This window comes from Vigna unguiculata, chromosome 1, assembly GCF_037176805.1.
Source record: "Vigna unguiculata cultivar grain cowpea cultivar isolate G323 ecotype 2 chromosome 1, ASM3717680v1, whole genome shotgun sequence".
Lineage (NCBI taxonomy): Eukaryota > Viridiplantae > Streptophyta > Magnoliopsida > Fabales > Fabaceae > Vigna > Vigna unguiculata.
This window is the reverse complement of record NC_140792.1, coordinates 40,131,035-40,156,613: the sequence shown is the minus strand read 5'-3', so window position 1 is coordinate 40,156,613 and position 25,579 is coordinate 40,131,035. Positions and strand designations below refer to the sequence as shown.

At 33.4% G+C, this 25,579-nt stretch overlaps 2 protein-coding genes and 1 non-coding gene across 5 annotated transcripts; 1 reads left to right on the top strand and 2 right to left on the bottom strand.

The window, feature by feature from the left end:
• The first annotated feature begins 2,151 nt into the window (after positions 1–2,151).
• Positions 2,152–11,222, top strand: LOC114195526 (pleiotropic drug resistance protein 1-like). 2 transcript variants are annotated; one of them, XM_028086034.2, is made up of 24 exons: positions 2,152–2,647; positions 2,744–2,864; positions 2,964–3,052; positions 3,132–3,216; positions 3,330–3,489; positions 3,600–3,676; positions 3,865–3,918; positions 4,013–4,103; positions 4,207–4,508; positions 4,609–4,890; positions 4,983–5,299; positions 5,424–5,584; positions 5,673–5,776; positions 5,875–6,031; positions 6,106–6,231; positions 6,335–6,504; positions 6,599–6,931; positions 7,136–7,426; positions 7,525–7,608; positions 7,697–7,830; positions 7,980–8,207; positions 8,314–8,485; positions 8,678–8,932; positions 9,050–9,548. In XM_028086034.2, exons 1-24 carry the CDS (start codon positions 2,340–2,342, stop codon positions 9,314–9,316), a joined length of 4,368 nt encoding a protein of 1,455 aa, XP_027941835.2. In that variant the 5' UTR covers positions 2,152–2,339; the 3' UTR covers positions 9,317–9,548. The 2 variants fall into 2 exon arrangements, 1 of the variants encoding a protein (XP_027941835.2); XR_014994775.1 differs by lacking the exons at positions 2,152–2,647; positions 2,744–2,864; positions 2,964–3,052; positions 3,132–3,216 and adding exons at positions 9,675–9,738; positions 9,857–9,922; positions 11,006–11,222 and having other exon boundaries at positions 3,314–3,489; positions 9,050–9,183.
• A 993-nt stretch (positions 11,223–12,215) lies between these two features.
• Positions 12,216–19,249, bottom strand: AAS (Pyridoxal phosphate (PLP)-dependent transferases superfamily protein). 2 transcript variants are annotated; one of them, XM_028059869.2, is made up of 13 exons: positions 19,175–19,249; positions 18,954–19,098; positions 18,788–18,860; positions 18,093–18,323; positions 17,012–17,175; positions 16,045–16,185; positions 15,564–15,623; positions 15,012–15,176; positions 14,847–14,903; positions 14,188–14,252; positions 13,453–13,576; positions 12,604–12,741; positions 12,216–12,507 (listed from the first exon to the last, which is right to left on the bottom strand). In XM_028059869.2, the coding sequence occupies exons 2-13, from the start codon at positions 19,077–19,079 to the stop codon at positions 12,379–12,381; spliced, it is 1,473 nt and encodes a 490-aa protein (XP_027915670.1). In that variant the 5' UTR covers positions 19,080–19,098; positions 19,175–19,249; the 3' UTR covers positions 12,216–12,378. The 2 variants fall into 2 exon arrangements, with proteins under 2 accessions (XP_027915670.1, XP_027915667.1); XM_028059866.2 differs by lacking the exon at positions 19,175–19,249 and having other exon boundaries at positions 18,954–19,168.
• A 5,160-nt stretch (positions 19,250–24,409) lies between these two features.
• On the bottom strand, positions 24,410–24,481 carry TRNAQ-CUG (transfer RNA glutamine (anticodon CUG)). Its single transcript has one exon. It is a non-coding gene; the product is annotated as a tRNA-Gln (tRNA).
• Between the last annotated feature and the right edge of the window lie 1,098 nt (positions 24,482–25,579).

Genomic DNA, 25,579 nt, shown 5'->3' with positions numbered 1-25,579 from the left:
TTGTTTTGATTTTCCAAAGATTAAACACGTTTATATATATATATATATATATATATATATATATATATATATATATATATATATATATATATATATATATTAAAGTGAAAAAACTATATTAAAATAATCAATATTTATGTAATGCCTTATCTTTTTCGCCGTGTTTTGTTCCTACCATATATCTTATTATGTTTTTATTTCTAAAATAATAATATGGCTGATGTTTATAAATTTTTAGATGATGTTAATTTTCAATATTATTTATAGAATAAATAAAATGGAAATAAGACAAAACTCGAAATTGTATTAGGTATGCGATGTTGTTGAATTAAATTCAAAGTTTCTGTCTTAAGAGATTAATTTTATAGTTCAAAGTCAAAGGCCAAAATTAATTAAAAATCAATCATAAACTATGCATATGTTTTGTACTTATTTTTATTAATTATAATAATTGAATCTGATAAACACCCCTTAGTCAAGAATGATGTCGCCATTATTTGCATTAGATGTTGTAATTCATCATAATGAAGTCAATATTTGCTACCATAATTAGGAACATACATACACATAAGTGATGATGAAATTTATAAAGGGTTGGACATACATAACCCCACACATGTCACATCACATCACATCACATACATCACATAACGTGTCGTTTTCGTTTTTAACTGTTATTTTTCCTTATCCAACTTCGAACCAACATCACTGTATATATCAGCCTCTTACTTCACATCATTGCTTATGTAATGTAAGAGCAACCATGTAGCTTTCAATAAAAATTAATCAAAGCTTCATATTAAAAAAATGAAAATATTAAATAAGAAAAAATGAATAAAAAGTTTGATGTAAATTATATTAATTTGATTAATTAAAATAAGTAATGATCAAAATAATTTTAGTTAGTATTTAATAAAAATAAATATATTTAAAATTGATATGTGACTTAGCATGGAATATTTATTGAATAAAATAAAAAAATATTCATTAGAAATGTCTAAAAATTAAATTTTATATTGAATAAATAATTACTTTTTTATAAAAACATGATTTTAAAGTTTATTAAGAGAAAAATTGATGAAATAGTTTGTAACATATTATTTTTTTAACTTAATAATATTTGTAAGAAATCATTTATTTATTTATTACTAAATAAAATTTTAACACGAATAATTAAACTAGTATAATAATTTAGAAGAAAAGTAAATACAACATTTTTTATTGTATTAATTTAATTTTTTTTTACTGAAAATTGTAAGAAGTAAACTTTTTATTATTATTCCATGTCAACTCAAATATATAGTTATTAATTTTTATATTATTTTCTAATTTCAGAAATTTAAAACCATATATTAAAAATTTAATAATGCAATGTCAATAACATAGTATTGTCATTTTATTCTCAGTAAGGGACAGTTAAAAGAAAACTTAATCAACTCCTAAATTTCAAGAACATTAAGATTAATCGTGTTTAAGGAAAATAAATAAATTTAAAATATCAAGAAAAAGTATGAGTATTAATATAAAAAATTATCTTTAACTTTGACAAAAAGACAAAATTTTAATACAATATTTATTATCTTAACTCTGATTTTATTTTGTTTTTGTAAATATTACTATTACAATATATGCATAAACACTTAATTCAATTTAAATAATAATAACAAAAAAGGACAATATATTACGTAAAATTTTTCTTCTATACAATTCCTCTTGTTTTTCCATCACATTTTGAGTTGACTTTCCAAACCAGATAAATCTTGTAGTGAATATGTACACATTTATAAAAAAGAAAAACCCCAATAAATCCACACCCAAAATCTGAGTAACAGTTCCAAGGTACAAGAGAGATAACATAACATAATGAGTGATGTCAGCTTCCACATTTCCAATTTGGTTCCTTTCCTAAAAAGAAAGCAAAAGACAAAACAAACTAAACCAAGTTGTTGCATGCCATGGTCGTGGCCACCTTCAACGTCTCCCTCATTTGCAAGCAACATCAACAACCCAGCTATGTTATGTCTGTGTTCATGCTATTTTATGTCACACTCTCCCACCAAGTTTGACACGTTGACATAAATGACATACCTTTATCATCTCACTCCTGTTCCTTCTCCATCTCTCTCTCTCTCTCTCTCTCCCTATATATACATCCCAACACCTTTGTTAGATCTCAATCACCCAAAAGGGAAAGAAAAAAGCTACTGGGTCATGCAAAACAAGAGCAAAAGAAACAAACTTTAAAGTAGATATTTCTCCAGATTTGTAGTTTCTTCTGGGTACTGTTTGTCTGCAGTTCAAGTGGGGTGCCATAAAGGTTCAGACTTTGCTTGAGATACATGGAGGGTGGGGGTAGTTTAAGGATTGGAAGTTCATCCATTTGGAGGAACAGTGACGCAGAGATATTCTCAAACTCATTCGAACAGGAGAATGATGAAGAGGCTCTCAAATGGGCTGCTATTCAGAAGCTTCCCACGGTTGCACGTTTGAGGAAAGCTTTGCTCACCTCACCTGATGGGGAAGCCAATGAGATCGATGTACAGAAACTTGGGTTGCAAGAAAAGAGAGCTTTGCTTGAAAGACTCGTCAGAACTGCAGAAGAGGACAATGAGAGGTTTTTGCTCAAGCTCAAGAGCAGAATCGATAGGTGAGAATCTCACTCTCGTTTCATTCTTCTTGATTTTAATACAAACGCACTAATGGCTTCTCCTATTTTTCTTCCTCTTGGATTGGATAATATTAGAGTTGGAATTGATCTTCCTACCATAGAGGTTCGTTTTGAGAACTTGAACATCGAAGCAGAAGCTCGTGTAGGAACTAGAGCTTTGCCTACGTTCACTAACTTCATGGTTAATATAGTGGAGGTGAGTATATCAGTACCTATTTAATTATATGCTCGAACTTGCTAAATGATCTTAGCGAAGTAACTAACTTGACGTTTTGTTTCATTTGTGTTCTTCAAGGGCCTGATGAACTCTCTTCATATACTTCCAACCATGAAACAACATTTAAACATTCTCCAGAATGTTAGTGGAAAAATAAAGCCTGGCAGGTACTGATGTTGTGTTATTGTCATTGATATCTCTTTGGAGGACTAATATAACACGATTTTTCCGTTTTTTATTCTTCAGAATGACATTGCTTTTAGGCCCTCCAAGTTCTGGGAAAACCACACTCCTGTTAGCCTTGGCTGGAAAACTTGATCCAAAACTGAAGGTAATGATTTTTGTTACGAAAATCATTTATTTTTGTGTAACAGTGTTAGCATGCTTTTAGTTCTGTTTTCTTATCTTAAAGCTCTAGCTAATATTCTGCTACTTCTTGATCAGATCTCTGGAAAGGTAACTTATAATGGTCACGGGATGAATGAGTTTGTACCCCAAAGAACCGCTGCTTATGTGAATCAAAATGATCTTCACATCGGAGAGATGACAGTTAGAGAAACCTTGGCCTTCTCGGCAAGAGTCCAAGGAGTTGGACCTCGTTATGGTTAGTTCATCGGAATTCTTTATGCTTACACTCATTATTAAATTCAATATTCCAAACACAGGTTGACTTTTTTGAGGAAATTAACTCTTGACTATGTCTAACATCTGTAGACTTGCTAGCGGAATTGTCCAGAAGAGAAAAGGAGGCAAGCATCAAGCCTGATCCAGATATTGATGCCTACATGAAGGTAATGATTTTTTTTTTTCTGCCAAGAATGTGTTTTTCATATTTGACTTGCATTCAGTAGCGTTTCAGACCAAAGTGTGAAAGAAAAATATGACAGCTTAACAAGTTTTTAATATCAAAAGCTGTTTGGTTTTAGAAATTGGAATGACTGATGACTAATTGGTTGTTCTTTTGACTCATAATGCTCAGGCTGTAGCATCTGAAGGCCAGAAGGCAAATATGATAACAGACTACGTACTGAGGGTAAAATTTATACATTAAAACCAATCTCTGATCATTTTCCATCCATGTCATATTTCGGTTAAAAGACTCTTGTTTCTTGGATATGCATTTGCAGATTTTGGGACTAGAGGTTTGTGCTGATACCGTTGTAGGAAATGCTATGTTAAGAGGTATCTCTGGTGGACAAAGGAAACGTGTTACAACAGGTAAAGTTAACCTGATTTCAATCTTGAAGTGTATCTTGTTTAATCTCCTGAAAGTTTGATTCCAAGATTCTATTAGTTAATAATTATATATCTATGAATACAGGGGAGATGCTGGTTGGACCAGCTAAAGCACTTTTCATGGATGAAATATCCACTGGGTTGGATAGCTCAACAACTTTTCAAATTGTGAATTCACTGAAGCAATATGTTCACATTCTCAAAGGAACCACAGTCATCTCGCTGCTGCAGCCAGCACCAGAGACTTACAATCTATTTGATGACATTATTCTACTCTCTGATAGTCACATTGTGTATCAGGGTCCCCGTGAGCATGTCCTTGAATTTTTCGAATTAATGGGTTTTAAATGTCCTGAGAGGAAAGGGGTGGCAGACTTTTTGCAAGAGGTAAGTGTTCTTGTGTATTGTCTCAACAACTCAATCTGTCTGCTCTGGTAAAAGGGGGTTTCATACATTTAATTTTCATCATTAATATGTTATGTTATAGGTAACATCAAGGAAGGATCAGGAGCAGTACTGGGCACACAAAAATCAACCTTATAGATTTGTCACAGCCAAAGAGTTTTCAGAGACACATAAATCATTTCATGTTGGGAGAAGCCTTGCTCAAGAACTTGCTACTGAATTTGACAAGTCCAAGAGTCACCCAGCTGCCTTGACAACCAAAAAGTATGGAGTGGGAAAATGGGAGTTGCTAAAAGCTTGCTTGTCCAGAGAATATTTACTTATGAAACGCAATTCATTCGTTTACACCTTCAAGCTTTTCCAAGTAGGTTTTGAAATTGAATGCTTCATTTTTTTGTCTTATCATTATCATCTAATGCTGTTATTTTCTTACTGATAACTTTCCCCTCCTTTCAGCTCGCAGCATTGGCAATTATTGCCATGACCATTTTCTTCCGGACAGAGATGCACAGAGATTCAGTGACTCATGGAGGCATATATGTGGGTGCCTTGTTTTATGGCGTTGTTGTGACTATGTTCAATGGATTGGCTGAACTTTCCATGGTTGTTTCAAGGCTTCCTGTTTTCTACAAACAAAGGGATTATCTTTTTTTCCCTTCATGGGTGTATGCTCTTCCTGCATGGATCCTAAAATTCCCTTTGACTTTTATGGAAGTGGGTGTTTGGGTATTCCTTACCTACTATGTCATTGGTTTTGATCCACATGTTGGAAGGTAAAAAACCTATGCTTTCACATGTACTCATCAAACTAGTAAATTAGTACTTTCTCTATTGTATAATTTTCTATTTGAATCCTATTAATAACTAATAGAGCATTTATATGTCAACTTAATGCAGATTGTTTAGGCAATACCTTGTTCTTGCACTTGTAAATCAAATGGCTTCGGCACTGTTCAGATTAATTGCAGCAGTTGGGAGGGAAATGACAGTGGCTCTAACACTTGGGTCGTTTACACTGGCCATCCTTTTTTCTATGAGTGGTTTTGTCCTATCAAAAGGTATCAAGGATACAGAACTAAACATTCTAGGCTTTGTCACTTTATGTTCTACACTAACAATGCATCTTTGTGCCCTTTAATCCCCCAGACAACATAAAAAAATGGTGGCTATGGGGCTTCTGGATATCACCTATGATGTATGGGCAAAATGCTATGGTAAATAATGAGTTTCTTGGGGAAAGATGGAGACATGTAAGTTTTAACTAATCTGTATTTTTATTTTCATGCCTTCCAATGGTTTATAATATAAATAATATGACATTTGATTTGAACATATTTTCCCATGACAGGTTCTACCAAACTCTACTGAGCCTCTAGGAGTTGAAATTTTGAAATCTCGGGGATTCTTCACTCAGTCATATTGGTACTGGATAGGTGTTGGAGCTTTGATTGGATATACATTACTCTTCAACCTTGGCTACATCCTTGCCCTTAAATACTTAAATCGTGAGTACCTTAAATGTATGACAAACTACCAAAAGGTATGCCTGTGTACTAACTTCACAAAATTAATCATGCAGCATTTGGGAAACATCAGGCTGTTATATCAGATGAATCTCAAAGCAATGACCAGAATGGTGGTAGTAAAAAGGGAACTAATGTGATGAAGAACACAAAACATAGCTTTTCTCAGTACTCAAATAAAGGTAATTCAATACCAACTGCAAATGAATAATATCTATATATACATAAGTAATATTTGATTTCAATTCACCTTACACCTTAAGGCTAACATTGGGGTTACTTCAGTGAGAAATGGTGAAAGTACAAGTGGAAGCACTTCTCCCCATACTTCATCTACTAGGCACGAAGCAGTTGATGCAGAGACAAATCATAACAGGAAAAGAGGAATGGTTCTTCCATTTGAACCTCATTCCATCACCTTTGATGATGTAACATATTCTGTCGACATGCCAGTGGTAATGTGGAAACAAAAAAAAAAAAACAAATTGAAAATGCTTGTGTTTATCTTTTCTAGCATTCTTGTGACATGAAATTATTAAATACTTGCAGGAAATGAGGAACAGAGGTGTTGTTGAGGATAAATTGGTTCTTTTGAAGGGTGTCAGTGGAGCTTTCAGGCCAGGTGTTCTCACTGCTCTAATGGGTGTGACTGGTGCTGGAAAAACAACTCTGATGGATGTACTTGCTGGTAGAAAAACTGGGGGTTATATTGGCGGAAATATCACAATCTCTGGTTATCCAAAAAAGCAAGAAACATTTGCAAGGATTTCTGGATACTGTGAGCAAAATGATATCCACTCTCCTCATGTTACAGTCTATGAATCCCTGCTTTATTCAGCATGGCTTCGGTTGTCCCCAGAAATCAATGATGAAACAAGGAAGGTTAGTTTAGCTTTTTAGTTTTGCATACGAGGATAACTGGTTTGAACACTTGAATATTCACGAGTATCTTTTATGAATGTATTAGCTCCAAAACTAGTACCTTTCACCAATCCTGGTTGGAACCATCATGTCATCAAACAACTAAAGTTACAAAAGGTTCCTTTAATCATCGTTACCAAGTTTGACAGTGTTAAATGGTTGCAGATGTTCATTGAGGAAGTTATGGAACTTGTGGAACTGAAGCCACTGAGGCACGCATTAGTTGGATTACCTGGTGTTAATGGTCTCTCAACTGAGCAACGGAAGAGGTTGACTATTGCAGTTGAACTTGTCGCAAATCCTTCCATAATATTCATGGATGAGCCAACTTCTGGGCTAGATGCAAGAGCTGCTGCAATTGTCATGAGAGCAGTTAGGAACACAGTAGACACAGGAAGAACAGTTGTCTGCACCATCCATCAGCCAAGCATAGATATATTTGAATCTTTTGATGAGGTAACTAACATAGGAAGAATTTAAAAAAGTAGCAATTTCAATTTGTTCTCTTCCATTTCTGAGTTTCTAATCCTTTTTTTGTGTCACTATGAATGCAGCTTTTGCTAATGAAGCAAGGAGGGCAAGAAATATATGTGGGGCCACTTGGACATCATTCTTCCCATTTAATTAGTTACTTTGAGGTAGAAAATTTGCATTGATAAATAAGGATCACTGAATTCGTGTTTTGCTTCATATCATTAACTTCATGTGCATACTTTCATCTTGAAGGAAATCCAAGGTGTCAGTAAGATTAAAGATGGCTATAATCCAGCAACATGGATGTTGGAAGTCTCAACTTCAGCAAAAGAAATGGAATTGGGGATCGATTTTGCACAGGTGTACAAAAGTTCAGAGCTATACAGGTACTTTCAGTTGTGTGAAGTGTAATCAAACTGTAGAGTAGAACTCAGATATAATTCACTGAAAGAACTTATAATGCAAAAAGTACAAGCCTTTTTTTATGACAGTGTAGAATGTTTACTGATATTTAAACTTTGGCATTTTTTTTCAGGAGAAACAAAGGACTTATTAAAGAATTGAGTACTCCAGCTCCTGGTTCCAAAGACCTTTATTTTCCTTCACAGTACTCAACTTCATTCTTCACTCAATGCATGGCTTGCTTATGGAAACAACATTGGTCTTACTGGCGCAATCCTCTATACACTGCCATTAGATTTCTTTACTCCACCACTGTAGCTGTTGTGATCGGTAGCATGTTTTGGAACCTTGGCTCCAAAATGTAAGAACAAAACAATCCACAAACTTAGAAATGTTATAGCTTCAAACTATTACAACCTGTAACTAGCATTTGATCTAACAGTAAATTTTGACATCAATCTTTGCAGTGACCTACAACAAGATCTTTTTAATGCCATGGGCTCCATGTATGCTGCTGTTCTTCTTATTGGCATTAAGAATGCTAATGCAGTGCAGCCAGTGGTTGCTGTTGAAAGAACTGTCTTCTACAGGGAAAAAGCAGCTGGAATGTATTCAGCTTTGCCATATGCTTTTGCTCAGGCAAGCAATTCCTTTTATCAAAAACTTTTCCTCTGAGTGTTTCTATATCCTCACAAGTCCTACATTGTCCTAGGCTGCAACATGTCTCTTAGGAAATTGTACACATCAGTAATTGGTTTCAATATGGAGTATAACACTGCTAATATGCATAACCTCTGCATTTTTTCTGATATTGATCTTCTTGTTTTGCAGGTTGTAATTGAGCTTCCATATGTTCTAGCACAAGCTGTGGTATATGGCATCATAATCTATGCCATGATTGGTTTTGAATGGACTGTGACTAAAGTTTTCTGGTACCTATTCTTCATGTACTTCACCTTCCTAACCTTCACCTACTATGGCATGATGTCAGTGGCAGTGACCCCAAACCAACACATTTCTTCTATAGTTTCCTCTGCATTCTATGCAGTGTGGAATCTCTTCTCAGGATTCATAGTCCCAAGACCAGTAAGTTTTGTCTCCCTTTCAAACTCATGCACTATTGTAGATTAGTACTTTCCAAGCACAGAAGAATATCTTAATGTATTTTATCTTATTTTGATCTTCTTTTATGTATAATGACAGAGAATCCCAGTGTGGTGGAGATGGTACAGTTGGATTAACCCTGTAGCATGGAGTTTGTATGGATTGGTGGCTTCACAATATGGAGATATACACAAAAACATGGAATCTAGTGACGGAAGAACAACAGTAGAAGGGTTTGTAAGAAGCTACTTCGGTTTTGAGCATGATTTTCTTGGAGTGGTTGCAGCTGTGATGGTTGCATTCCCAGTGGTTTTTGCATTGGTCTTTGCTATATCAGTGAAGATGTTCAATTTCCAACGGCGTTAAGAACACGTTCAAGTAGTATTTATTTAGTATAGGATGTTCCATGTAACATGTGGTAACAAAATGTTCACATAACTTTCTGAATTCTTTTATTTACCTGGTGGAAATCCACCGATAGGGTAGGTCAAAAGTATTGGAAAATTTAGGTAGATTCCATGAGATCATGGATTTAAATCTTGTAAAAAAAAAGTGTATCATATTGATAATATTAACATATGTAACACCTTATGCAACACTCCTTTTTTTCAGAAACACAATCAAACCCACTCTCATTTTCTTCTTCTCTGCAAACTCAACTCTCCCCTCTGTCTCCCTCTCTCTGACCCTTGCCTCCATCTCACCAACCTTGCTTCTTGATTAGGTCCTGAAGAAGAAGCTACGCCTGAGCCTTCTGCTGCCTCCACTCATAGCCTCTCATCTCCTAGGTAAGTTTTCCTTGCAGCTTCAATTCTGAATTCGAAATTCAACTCGAAATTCTGCTTCCATTCAGAGTCTAATCCAGTGCTCATGCTTCCTGTGTGATTTGATGATAAATTCTTCTAGGTTCAGCTGAGGAATTCTGCTCCCCTCTTCTAGGTTGTCTTCACCCAAACTTTAACTCAAGAATAGGTAAGGGAAGCTAACTCTGTAACTCATTTTGATGTGAATTGTGTTCGTGAGTGCTTTAATTGCATGATTGCTTGTTTAATTGATGTTTGAGACTGCTGGTGTGTGAAATTGAGTGGGAGATGTTCTTGAGCGAGCTTGCATGTGCAGAACAGGGAGGATTTCCTGGTAGTTTCGCCTAGGCGAGTTGGTTTCGCCTAGGCGAGTTGGTCTCGCCTGAGCGAAAATACCAGAAGCTCACCCTTGTCATTGTGCGAAATCTCGTCTAGGCGAGCTGAGGTCGCCTGAGCGAGATGACATCTCGTCTAGGCGAGCCAGTTTAGCCTGAGCGAGAGTTCGCCCAGGATTTGTAATTCGCCACTGTATGATGTCTCGCCCAGGCGAGATCAACTCGCCTAAGCGAGATAGACTCTCTAGCTTAGGCGAGACCCTCTAGCCTAAGCGAGACTCCCTGCAGAAGATTGGTTTTCCCACTGTTTTGATTTCTTGATGCTAGATTGGTTGCTTTAAGATGATGATGGTTGATATTGTATGTGATCCTTATGCATGTTGGACTGTGTGATGGAATTGAGTGTGAATTTGATGTGAATGGAAGTATGTTAGAGTTAGGATGTCAAGGGAAATCCTAAGGAATGTGGTTTAGTAAATGTAAGGGCATGAGGACTCAGATTGGTGATATCCTGACGCTTCCAGTAACCATTAAGACTCAAGTAGAGTATGATGGATTACGTCGGGGGAAGTAGCAGGAGGTCCTGGTCTATGAATCCGATCCATCGTAGAGGTGATGGGATTTACCTTGAGAGTGGTTGGGTGAATACCCCTTGTGCCTAAAACTCTACAGAGTTTAGGAACCATCTCAAGTGCAAGTCACCAAGAGCTCCAATGCCACTTACATAATCCGGATATCGAGTCTAGAATGGCGTGTGGTGTTATAGTTGGAATTAATAGATGATTTTTGATAGACTGTTTAATGAATCCTGTTTTCTGCCTTAGCATAAAATAAATTGCATGGTTACTCTTCATTCAAGTTAGCTTACCCTTCTAGTTTCTATGGTGTGTTTGTGTGTGTCTTCTATCTTTGCAAAGATCGTCTCGATTGGATGGCGTGAGCAGATAAACGTGCAGGTGAGGATACACCCTCTGGGACGTGAGATGATTTCATTAGGCGTACCAGTAGCATATGTGACCTTTTCTTTCTTTTGCTTAGCTGATCGGGTATTTTGTAATCCCTTTTGTCGTGTACGGACAGTATAGGTTGATCAGTGTATGTATGGTTATTTTTGAGGATGACTGTATTGCATTATTCTGGCCTATGTCATCATTTGCTTCTGAATTGCTAAAATTTAAATGTTTTGTTTAATAATTTAAAAAAAAACTATGAAAACGGGATGTTACACCTTATATATTTAATAAATGCCAGTTGCTTCTTCTTTTCTTCTAATAGTAAGCATTGTAATTTATTCATTATTCAACTAGTTAAAATAAAATTTTATTGAGATAATTATATTTAATAAATGCCAGTTGCTTCTTCTTTTCTTCTAATAGTAAGCATTGTAATTTATTCATTATTCAACTAGTTAAAATAAAATTTTATTGAGATAATTAGGAGATATTAGGAAACAAACAACTAAAATATATTATTGATTTCAGTAAAGTCAAATTTTTAAATAAAATTGGACAAAATATGCCTTTAATAACTTGTGGAGATTTATTTTTTTTCTAACAGTTCAAAATGCTTGAAAGAAATGTGTTTATAGTTTCTTCTATATATTACATAGTCCATAAACTTGTCACCACTTCATTTCCATAACTTTAAGATAACAATTTTGTAAATTTTTTTATATATTACCTTTTTTTTATTTTTATATAATGTGAAATTCAAATTCATATTTAAATTCTTAAAAAGAATACTTAGATAATATAGGAGGACATTACTAAAAGCTATTTCGTCACTTTTAGACTAATAATCCATAAACATTTATTTCGCTTAAGTAAAGGGACACCTTATGCTTCACAGTTTAATAGAGCACCTGTATAGCAAATTCTACAGTTACCTTTAAATTTTAAGAATTATAAAACTGTTTATATTTTTACACCAATAATAGTTATTAAGTTTCTGTAATATCACCAATTTTGGTTATTTGATATAAATATATTTCGTAGTTTAATTTAGTTTCTAATTAACTAAATAATTTTCATTTAAATTTAAAAATTACAATTATTCCAAAATTCAGAAAAATCTGATTCTTGTGTTAAAAATATTTTGAGCTGTCTATAATTGGAGAGTATTATCGACTATTAACAAAAAAATAACATTGCTGCTTAAAAAAAAATGAAATATCTACCAAGTTTACAGCTCAGCACATGACAATTTAAAAAAAAAAAAAAGGAATCAAAAATAAAGGAAAAAAATCACAAATTAATGTTGTATCGGGAAACTCGAGGCTGAGAGCATATTATTAATCCTGTAAACTCTCGAGTAGAGCAGTGGCTTTATCTTGGAAAATCTGCCACGCAGTAGTGACATGCCTCCTTTCTGTCAATGGTGCTCCTACTGCAAAACGTAGAATGTACTCACCTGATAGAACCTGCACATATTAGGTAACAAGAAGGGAAAGAAAATTAGTGAAAAAGAAAGAATAAAGAACAAAAGTTACAAAATTATGAAGATAATTTATGCTTACCGTGTGTGATATGAAAATATTTCCTGTTGAATTTACTGAGTCCAGTAGATCACTATTTAGTTTATTACCATGATCTTCAGAATTGAGAGGGGGCAATAGCCGAAAGCAAACTAAGGAGAATGTGCGAGGTGCAACCACCTGGGAAGGGAATTTGTTGCAATTTTAAAGCATATGCAGATAAGTAAATAAACTACTTAAGGAAAAATATTCAATATTGGCATATATTGACTTAAAACATTATTTAGATGGCCATATTTTGGCTGATAAAAAAAGAAGGGACCATGTTTTGACTGAAGGCATTCTCTAATACCTAGTTTTTGCTGTCCACATAAAGGATAATTTGTTTTTAAATTAAGAAATGATTTAATATCACTTTTGATCTCAATATTTATCGGAATGTGGTCCCTCAATTTTTTTTTACTCAGTGTAATATCTATGTTTGTTAAAAAGAGCCATGTAGTTGATTATGTTAAATTGTTCTTCATGCGGGTGACCGACAATATAAATAACAAGTGTCATCGTCTTGGGTTGTCCAACATGATATCAATCCTTCACTATAAGGTGTCATTGTTTAACGTGGCTGCATTGTCCAACATGACATCAACCTTTATTGTCACGTGTCATATTGTCACATGGTGTAATGAGGTGTCATTGTCCAAACATAACTGGGTTATCCAACTTGGTACCAATCCTTTTATTATCATATATTTTCATGTTATCACCCTCTAAAAACTATATTGGGTTAAAAAGTTGAAAAACCACGTCAAATAATTCCAACAAATATTGGGACCACACTAAGAATAAGCCTTAAGAAATTAAGAACAATGCTTTTCATAGAAGGACGAGTACCTTGAATCTTGTGTCCTGATTAACAAGCTCTTCAAAATAAGCAGCTAACTCAATGTGGTTTCTTACGTGGCTTCGCAGACCTTCCAAACCATAAAGTCGCAACACCATCCACAATTTTAATGATCTGGAGTCCAGTAGAGTGAATAGACAATGTCACACATTTGCTGGCAAATATAAACTTCTAAGGTGTACAGAAATATTTATTAAAAAGATATAAGACCAATGATTTGATAGAAGTTTTGACATCAGAGTTCCCGTAATCTCTTAAAACGGGGAACATCGAAAAGAAACTCAGACGTACATAAAATCCAAAAAAAAAAACATTAAAATCAAGATCACAAAAAATTAATACGAGAAATGTTAACAATACACTCTTTTGAACGCACCCTTTACTATTCACCGAAATTCATGAAAAATACAATTTTGGTAGTCATCACATATCACGTGAGGACTTTCTATCCAGATTTCATAGTTTCCAATAAATTTAAAGCAATAGTAAAGGGTATTATTAGCATTCCTCTTATTAATACTTTTAGGCATAAATGAGTTAGAGCCCAAATGCACGAATAAAGAGGATTTATGTGTCCAGACGAAGATATGCATGAACATTCTCGGGTACAAAATAATTCAACGAGGAGAAGAGAGATTTCAATACCAAATACAAATATATCTATGTATAGATAGAGAGAAAGAAACAATGAAAACGTTTCCAAAGGAAAATAACCAAGAAACCACCTAAAGCGACGCCCAAGAGGAATTTGCCAATCTTTGTAATCTATGACCGTGTTTCCTTCAGAGGCCTGCAAGGTCAAAAACATAAGCACACTATAAAACCACGAATAGATAATAATAGCAGCGACCTTTCAGATGACAAGTTTCATGCTTAAGTGACACTGACTCTGTTCACTCGGGATAAGAACTAGTTCGTAGTGAAAGAGGAAATTAACTCTACGTCGATACATAAGAAAAAGAATTGAAAAACAAATGCCCCCGGTTAATTTCTGAGTGTTCCCATAAGTATTCAATACTTATCACTCATAACATTTGAAGCACCTTTCTGAGGGAAGTTGAAAAAGAGGACATTTTTAGATGCTTCAATTTTGTTTCACTCTCTCTTTCCTTAACATGTATTTGTTTACCGTTTGGGTTCATTTAATGTAGAATGCTCTTTTCTTTTGGAATACCAAGTCATATTCTTTAATTTTCATCTAGAGAACCAACTTGTAAATTTAATGTGATGCTGTCTATACACCTTGACTGAATGGAATATAATAGCTTAATGTAAGATCCACACACAGAAAAGAGAAGAAAAACTAAAAAGGATTATTCAAAAGTTTGAAAACTTCCTGCAGTTAAACTTCAGCATAAACCTCGAGCATGCAATAGAAACTTACCTTGTTTTTCAGAAATTCAGGATTTGTAGACAGTGATTGAATCAGAAAACTTCTGTCCTGTGTCATCAACTCGTAATAAGTTTGACCTCTTATCTTGAAGTACATTGAAATGTTACAAATAAAGATTCAAAAGTGAGATTGAGATAAAAAATGCGTTATGGATACCTTAACCCAAAGTACTGAACAGTCAAAGTTAGTGAGGAACCATTTATGTGCATTCATGTTAAACGAGTCTGTTTCTTCAATACCGTCAAAGCAGTGGCGGTACTCTGGACATATACAAGCACTGCCAGCATAAGCAGCATCCACGTGAAACCAAAGATTGTTGGTCTGCCAAAAAAGACAGGCAACAGAGCATTATCAGATTTCATAGCTCTACAAAATACATTCAAAAGACTGGACAAACAAAATTTGATGCAGGTCAGCGGAGGTTTATGAACCACTCATCCTAAAAGCCTAAGCAGGGACAATGAGCCAAAACAGTTGAAATACTCATGTATCGAACTTTTCTTTCTTGCAACTCCACAAGTATCATTATATCCTTGAGTTCATAACATACTGCATAGTCATTTATGGGTTTTCATCTATCTAACTGCATTCCTGTTCCTTGAGAGTCACATTTTTTTTTTAAATAAACGTTTGGTTTAATAACCTCAATACAATGAATCAGTGACTATACTAGCTTTTTTCACATCACAACTCCATAAAATGTATTACCTTGGCAATTTTTCCCAATGCAGGCAGTGGATCAATAGCTGTTGACGAAGTGGTGCCAACCTGCATATATAAATGGGTAATGTATGCAATTAATGCAAGAAACTTAATATCCAAAAATAATGGACTCTTAAGTTACCTCAAGTTACATCAAAATTCAGATACTTTTCACTCATCAACAAAACATTAGTTCCAAGTTCCAGGGTGATAAACATTCGCCTTTAGTCCTAACATAGACCCTATTAGTAGGTATATAACCATTTGTTTCCCAGCAACAAATAATTAAGAGACGGTACATAGGTATCAACATGAAGAAGGACATTTATCCCTTGATCCTATGCTCAAATGAGCTGAAATTTCTTATTTGAAATTCTCTGAACATGTATGATAAAATATTGGAGATAAGACACGTAAATAATGGTCAGTTAAGGCCATGCATTATACAGCAATTTCTTACAAATTCATGTAAGTGTTCAATTCTTACAGTAGCACATAAGAAAAAGGGTACAAGACCGCCAGCAATGTCATTTGAAATTGCTTCAGAAAGAACTTCAGGAGAGAGTGCATAATTTGTTGAAGAATCAGCTTTAAGCAACTTGCAAAGCTCAGGATTAAGTCCTGCTATCTGCCAATGAAAAGTTCAAAACTATTACAATAAAAATTATGTCATTGGTTATATTCAAGAATGCATATAAGAAAAACAGGAAGACTCTCATACCAGAAATGGAATCAGACTATCATTTGATCAACTGGGTGATAAATACTAAACAAATTTTTAAAATACTTACAGAAGAATAGGTTTTCTCTAACAACACATTAACTACTTATAGACTATAGGCTGAATAAGTTTGAACTTGGTGTTGTGATCAAAGTTAAGGTCATATGTTTCCAGGTGACACCGTAACACTGGCATATACATATGTTTGGTGCTAAAGAGCATGATAATCATGTAATTAAGGAAACAAACAGCCATTACAATTTATTTAACTGAGTAAAAATCTCTGTTATTTCCCCATTTTGCAAACTATTAACAAGAAGCTTATGATTATAGATTTAACAGATAACCAACTCTTTTCCTTGGATAAAACAAAAAACGAATCATAATCAAAATAAATAGAATATTAAAAATCTATAAGGCCTCTCTTCGAATTTTGGCTTAAAGTGTAATTCAAGCTCGTAAATTTTACTTATATAAAGAGAGATACTCAAGCTTTATAATGATTACATTGATCATATCTATAGTTGATATGAATCTCGATACACCTACTCATGCCAAGGAATAACAACAGAAAAGTTTTAAAGAAATGTTCAGTGTTTAAAATAGGTCAGAAAGCTAGGAGCACTGATCAACAAAAGTTAACTTGACAGTGAAAATGAACAAGAAGGAAATCCATATGTCCTTGAGTACATAAGATAAGGTCATTTTCTTTGTTATCTGTCATTGGAGGTACCTGGCAAGCTTTTCGTAAAGCAGAGTGTGTTTGATCAGATGCATACATCACAAGCTTAGGAAGGGCACTCCTTCCAAGCCTTCTTAAGATCTTGTCACGTGCTGCTAATAGGACAACTAGTACAGCTTCACTTGCTGTTCCCTGTATAACTCCACCACCTTTCCCTGCAGTCAAAGTTTACATAGTGTATTTGAGCTTTTCTATCAAATAAATTATTCATATGCAATTTAGGCTCACATTTTTATTATCTATAAAATTCAACCGAGTTGAAGGTTAATGAAAATCTCAGGCCTGAGTTTACAAATTACAAGCTCATCCAAAGCCAGGAGATATTTCATATGCAAACCTACCTGAATGAGTCCTGTTTATGGAACTGACCCATTTTCTTTTTTTCTCTTTTCCTTCTCCTTTTACTCTTCGAGCAATATAAAGGAAAGATATCAATTCAGAAAAGTATAAAGGCCATGTAAGTCCACATTCTATTAAAGAAGAAGAAAAAGACAAGACAAAGAATGACTCGTGTTCTAAAAAAACTCACAAAAGAACTTCAGGAGCCAAAAGGAAGGGCCGACGAAGCATCAAGATGAACTTCGTTTATTGCAAGATTATTTGCTTAATTATAGACTTAGAGTTTGAATTTCTAGAGGATTCCCATAATATCATAGTTATATTTTACAATAGTTTAGAGTATATTAAATTATAATTATTATACGTTTTAGATTGGTTACCCTATTTTCTTATATTTCATCATCTGATTTCATATTTAATTTGGAATGATTCTGGTATTAATATCGGTGAGGGTTAGCGCTTTATGTTTTGTAACACATCCAATATGTTCTCTCATATCAGGTAAATATGAACTTCAAAGTATCAGTCTCTGTTCTCAAGCTTACATGCCTCTGTACCTAGAATCCCATAATTTCTACAATTATCAGTTAAGACACGAACACCCCATGAGAATACAATCTCTTCCTTTTCATATACAAAATAAAATAACAAAATACCCAACTTGAGCTTAAAAAACAAAAACTAGTAGTGCATATTGTATCTTCATACGCTATACAGCATCCCAAGACCTTACCGGTAGAATAGAATTCTTCAGGCAACTGAAACGCCTTAGCCAGCCAGTCAAGAACAATGCTTTCAAGTTCAGTGGCAGCAGGAGAAGTTATCCAGCTGAAACCCACAATGTTAAGACCCGCACTGAGCATCTCTCCAAGAAACCCAGCAATGCTACTGTTGGAAGGAAAATACGCAAAATAATTCGGGCTTTGCCAATGCGTCACCCCTGGTAGTATTTTCTCCTTTACATCTACAATTTGACAAACAGTATCACGCTAGCATTGCTCAAACAATTTCACAATCTACTAAACTAATGAAAATACGATTGCTGCTGCTGCTACTACTAAGGTTTTGTCCGGAAAATTTTCTTAACACTTATATAAAAGAAATTAAGATTAAGTGAATTAAACCTCTTCTGTAACCATAGTTTTAAAATTGTCTGCAACCGTAACGAGTATTGATTGCTGCAATTGCGGCCGCATTGGCCAGCAATCTTCTACAACGCCAAGGTTCACAACAAATCTGCAACTGTGTTGCATTGCAACCACAAATTTAAAACCACATTGGAAGACGCTGTACAACTTAAATTCTTAATTGTCTTGTCTAGAAGTGTTTGTTTAAAGTTGATCCAAAAGGACCCTAATAATAATAATAATAATAATACGTTGCACTAAACAAAAAAGGGTAATTGAGAATCGAAGTAAGAAGTTTCACCGTCCAAAACATTTTGCAAGGAGTCAGGATACTCGGGAGCAGAATCTGGTAAAAGGTTCCCCAGATAACCTGGCTGAAATTGGAGAAACAGAGTGATGAAGCAGCATGTACGTAAAATCAGTTCTAGAAATGCATTGATTCGAAGAGAAGGAGGAGAATGAAGAACCTGGACTTGGCTGAGAACGGGGAAGTTTTGAATGGTTTTGTAGTAATCGGAAATGAAATCGACCATCTTGTGAGCGTGCTCTCTCAGTTGCTCAGCGTCCATGGCCCTCAATGCACTTTCTTCCATCTTCAAACAATTTCAAACACTGCACGCAATAATGCAACCAACACCTTTCAATAAATCAGAATCAGAGAACTAACAAACTAACTAGCTATTCATACATTTCTCTGTCAGAAAAATTCAGAGGGTGAAGCGGAGCCACTCGAAAGAAAGTTATCGTGGGTCCTAACAAATATCATAAAAATCATAATATTTAAAATTAATTACAAAAGTACCACTCGGTTATTGGTTCAGCCAAATTTTGTTGCATAATGACGGTGATTTTTGTTCCAAGGAGAAATAGTCTCGAAAAGTATATATATATATATATATATATATATATATATATATATATATATATATATATATATATATATATATATATATATATGTTAGTTATGTTTTAAATGAGTCATGAATTTAGTTATTTTTAATCTATTAAGTATATTTAAAGCTTTTATATCTTTTTAATTGAGTATTTATGATGTAATATTTTCGTTAATTGAGTATGGGTATATTATTTAGTTATATTAATTTTATTTATTTATTTCTAGTATTAAAAGATAAGATGAGATGTGAGATTCTTTGTTTAATATAAAATTGATTTGGTAATGTGTCAACGGTGAGAGTTAATTTTTTGCATATCTCTCACTTTTTTGTCACTATTTACTAGTTTGGGGTTCGAAATGGCTGGTTTAACTCCTCATCTACTATTCTCTAATGCACACAAAACTATGGCCGAAAGGACTAATTAATTAATTTTGTATGTATTTTTATTTTATTCAAACTTTGGTAAATCCATATATCACATATAATGAGTTTGAGATTGTCTTTTTGTTAAATGTTTCTCCTAGTTTGTTGTCAAGTCAATTATTTTTTTCATGATTTAGAATGATGCGTTACATTTATGAAAATATATATTAGTTTTGTTTTATTTAAAATTTAGGTCTTAAAAACACAGTTAAATATTGATATTTTCATTTTTTTTTTCTATATCTTATTATGGGTTCTATGAGAATGTTGAGTTGAGTTTCAGCAAATTTATTATCTTATTGAGTTAAGATAGTTTTGGATTGGATTAGATGAGGTTTGAGATTCGTATTTTTTTTTCCAGAAGTTCTAAACCAAACCAACACTACCGGTTAAATACGTTAAGTCAGTAGGTACTTAAAATATAAAAACCATATTATAATTAAACTATCATTTTTCCTTTGCAATTTGTTTTTATATAACTTTTAAATATTTCTATTGCTTTTTTCTAATAAATAATGCAATTGAACAAATAAAATTAACTTATGCATACAATACATAAGGACATTTTTATTGACCGTTCCAAATTCAATTTCTAAGTTTTGTTTTTCATTTTTTTTTTTTTAAGGATGGAGTTGACCATTGAGAAAAGTTATATATATATATATATATATATATATACATATATATATATATATGAGTTTATTCTTATAAATAAATAAAATTAACTTTTCAAAAAAATTATACAGTAGAGATAAATTTTAGTTTATCATTATATTATGCGTTTGGATGGAATTTTGTAAGATAACTTGGCGAGCATTTACTTGTTGGACGAATTATTAAGGAATGTATTCTCTAGAGTCCCAATAATACATTTGATGGGCAAATAATATGATATTGGTCGAAAATGTGTTTTTCATCCAACGAGAATTATGTGTTCGTTGAACGAGTGGATTAAAACCGAATAGGTGTTGACTGAGTTCTTTTAGAAGCTTTATAAATTTTATGATTAAATGATTTGGTATATGAGATGGATTTGAGATTGGTTTTATGAGGTTTAGTTGAGATTTGTTGATCCTAATTCAAGGAGAATTGTGAGTGATTTGTAATAGTGTATGCAATAGTATATGATCCAGTTGGAAGTGATCCTAACGCTCTAATGACCATCCAATTCTTAAGTAGAGAAGGGTGGGGCATGTGGTAAGAGGAGCATGAATTCCTAATCTAGGGATTTTACCTTAACCAGAGGCGTTAACGGACATTGTGTGTGGTAGGGTGAAATTCATTGACAATGACTCTGTAGAGCAGTAGAGGCCAAAACAAGTGCACAACTTTCCAGGATCCGATATTAATGCATGTATCCGGATAATTGAGTCGTTGTTTGGGTCTTTGTATGAAATAGATTGATAATGATTCATGATTAACTGTGTATGATTAATTGATCCTATTCTTTTAATGATTAAAACTCTTTTGCCATATTAGCTTACCATTCGTTGTGTTTTTGTCGTGTGTTGTTTGTCTTTGTTATACGATGATCACCTATTTGGTGATAGTAGATGTGATTGCAGTTTCTAAGACACCTCTAAAGAATGAGAAGTCATCTATTAAATTGGTGGAAGGTTTCAGTAGAAGTTATTATATGTGATTAGTTTGTGTATAGAACTATTATTGATTTTTAGTTTTTAGTTTATTTGTATAAATGTTATAATTTTTATAGTTCTAACTTTAATATTATTGTATTAATATATTTTATATATTGATTTATCTGTTTTGAACATTAGATAAAATATCATATTTATTAGTTTTTAAACGGGTAAAATTAAGATGTCAGAAGAGTTAATTACTTAATTATATCATTATAAAGCTTACTAAAAGTAATAATCTAAATTTTTAAATAATCTTCCCTCTCTTAAATGTGTGTATTTTATTTTCATATTTTTCCAGTATAAGTCCAATCTGAACACTGTGAGTTCAATATTAAGAGAATTCTTTTTTCAAGTTAAACCAATTGCGATTATTTGTAATTATTATTGTCAATGTTTTTCTTTTTTTCAATACAACTCAATATTTCTCGATTGATGTTCGTAGGAGCTTTATTTGTGAATACCATTGATTTTTTTTTCCTATGACTATTAGGATGGTCTAATAGTCATTAATAAAGAAAAGGCTTAAATACATTTTTAGTCCTCATTTTTGTAGTATTTGTTGCGGATGGTCCTTATTTTGACAGAATGTTTAAAATGGTCATCATTTTTACCGAATGTTTAAAATGATCATCATTTTTGCAATTCGTGTTTTATTTGATCCTTTTCTGTAATGCCGTTTAAATAATTAACGGAGCATTGTATAGGTGGCACGGTTTGTTTGTATTAGGGTGTGTTACGTGTACGTACTGTACAGGTGTGGTAATTAGATATTTGAGGATAAATAAGTGAGTTAGGGGTTTGGTAAGGAATGTCTGGGCAGTTGGTGAGTTTTGGCAATCTTGTTCCTCAATTCTCAATTGGTGTTGATGAAAAGGATGTCATCATCATGACACAAATAAGCCAGATTAATGATTTGGAGAAGTCATTGAAGGTTGCTGAGAAGAGACTGCAATTAGTAATAGGGTTCACTTGTGTTGTTATTGTATTATTCGTACTGTTATTGTGTGTAATTTTTTAAAGTCCAATCTGTTTTGTATTATTGTTAAATGAAGAAAGGAATTAGTTTGATTATGTTGATATTAGTCCCAACATGTTCAAAATGACATCTTAATTTGAGCATTGAAGTAAGTGATATTGATCTAAGCTTGGGAAAAATTAAATTGATCTAAGTCAAAATGCAGTACATCAATAATGAATTCTACATCAGAAATTCCAAAAAATAACTAAGACGTTTGTAGCTGATATCATGGCCTCCTCCTAATATGTAATTTCATCATAAACTACTGAGATGGTTCTGCTGTTTGAGTTGTTTGAGTTTCAGCAGTTGGTGCATTCTCAGCAGTTTGGGTATCTGGTACAGTCTCAGCATGTGTTGCAGTCTGCTCATCCACAGGCTTATCTGGGCAATTGTTACTGTTATGTCCAATCTGACGGCATATGCTACATTTTTTTCTATGACCTCCTTTGTTGATTTGTGTGTTATCCTTTCTCAACTCCCACTCTTCCAACCTTCTTTTTTTTTCTTTTTTTCTTGGCTTTCCTGGTAAGATCTCTTATGTGATGGATGGACGTCAGGGTAGGGAGTTCTTTCCCATAAGACTTCACCATTGACTGGAAAGATGATGGATTGATATATTCTTCGTAGGTGGATCTCCTGAAGCAGATTGGTACAATCAATTACAAATAAATAATGGGGATCATTACACCAACACCGACAACCGACAAACAAACCAACTGAAATAATACCCCACTAAACCCTACCTACAGACACAAACTACACAAAATCATGGAAGTAATTTAGAAACCATGCAGAATATCACAACAATCGAAAGACAAACAAATCCCAAAATAGAATTACGAAAATCCTAACTTACGAGCAAACACAACCCATAAAACTCTAAACCCACTTACCTCGTTGATGATGATTAACTGGAAAATTGAAATGAAGAGCGCAACTGCAATCCAATGATGAAATGACAAGTATTAGCTGATTCCTCTGCAAATCCAAGCAAAATTTCCCATAAATTGAAAAATTAACATTAATTAGTCATATGTACAGTACATGTAACATACCCTAATACAAACCGTGTCATATGTACAATGGTCTGTTAATGATTTAAACGGCGTTACAGAAAATGACCAAATAAAATACGAATTGCGAAAATGAGGACCATTTTAAATATTCGATAAAAATGAAGACCATTTTAAACATTCTGTCAAAATGAGGACTATCCGCAACAAACACTACTAAAATGAGAACAAAAAAGTATTTAAGCCTAAAGAAAATATATGACTATTAGTGGATAACCAAAAAATGGTGGAAATTGTGCTTTTAAAATGACAACTAATAAAACAATCCACTTAGAATAAATGCATACAAGAATATATCATGTTTGATCATGCTACTGCGTTATCTATGGATTCATTTATGTTACTTATTAGGGTTTCATAATTTAACATATAACATAACATTTTATGACATACACACACCAGAGTGAAGTTACTCTCTTCTGATACCAAAATAGTAGATAGTATGATATTATTGCTTCTGGAAGACATGGACCTCAAAAAACAGCATCCCATATGCTAGAAACAAGTCGTATGTTCAAATGAGTCTTCTAGGATGTTCAACCTTGTTTTGTGATAAAAGAAGAAAAATAATCAAACATTTAATTTTGTGGGACCTAGTAAGTTAAATAAGTGAGTACTGAACTGTTACAGTCCAAACCAACCAAAGTTATTTTCTGCGACCTGTTGTTATCTCAGAAGTTTCAGATACAGCATTAATGTGCAGTGAATGGAAAGCTTCTCAATGATATGGGTACATATTCTTATCAACTCTGACCTTAATCAATTTAGATTCATATGTGGATCATGTTCATGAAAGATCAAGAAAAAAAAAAAAAAAAAAACTTCATATTTCATAAAAAGTAAGTTTTCTTTTTTATAAATTTTAAAAAAAGGTCCCACCGAGATTTGAACTCGGGTTGCTGGATTCAGAGTCCAATGTCCTAACCACTAGACCATGGGACCTGTTGCTTCTTAATTAAAATATATTGATATAGACTAAATTAATAATTGCATGATTATACATCTGATAAAATAATTTTCACAAATTTCAATTATAATCTCATTGCAAGGACTCATTCAAACAATTTTATACATATATATATATATATATATATATATATATATATATATATATTGAGAATCTTATAAAACTGCTAATTATAAAATTGAGGGACTGTTTTCTCAATTCGGAAACTTTTAAGGAGACACGTAAGTGAATAAATGTCTAATTTTTTTTCCTTATCGATTGTGCCAAAAATAATAGTCATGTTTGGCAGTGGAACGTCATTATCGATAAAAAGAAAATAAATCTCAATCAAATCGAGTTGCTCGCTTGATGTATTAACTGTCGTTAATTTCAAATGTGAAATTATTTGATATATAATGTATGTTTTAAATTATATCAGGATGATTAATACAAATTATCAAAAATACTTATCATTCTATAAATATAATTTATCCTTATAAAATACCTTATGCTACTTATCACTCTTTAACATTGGCACTATTATATGAGGATCGATAACTCCTTTTGTCCTTGACTGGTGATTTATTCTGTTATATGTAATAAATTTTATTTCGGTTCAGAGTTGAGGTCAAGACGTAATTTAAATATTCATTTCTTTATCTATCTTTTGAGACATCTTTTAAGAACAAAATCATAACGGAATTTCACGCTCTAAAGCGGACAATAGCTCAGGAACATGGTAGTTATTCTTAACAATGTTGCTGAATAGATTTGGGTCGGGTCAGAATATTGGTGTAGGGACTGACAACTCCCTTTGCCCTCGACTGGAACACCCAATAAGTTTCATATCTCTTAGGAGTTTATATACTTTATCCCCCTCTTAGGCGCTTTTTAAAAACAAAATTGTAACAGAGTTTTACGCTCCATAACAGACAATACCTTAGAAACGTGGTGGTTGTTCCTAACAATGTTATCAAAACTTGGGTCGGGTCACAACATTGACGCCGCCTGTAGAGATCAACAATGTCTCTTGTCCTCAACTGGGACACCAAATAAATTCTATATCACTAAAGAATTTATATATTGTCTACCTT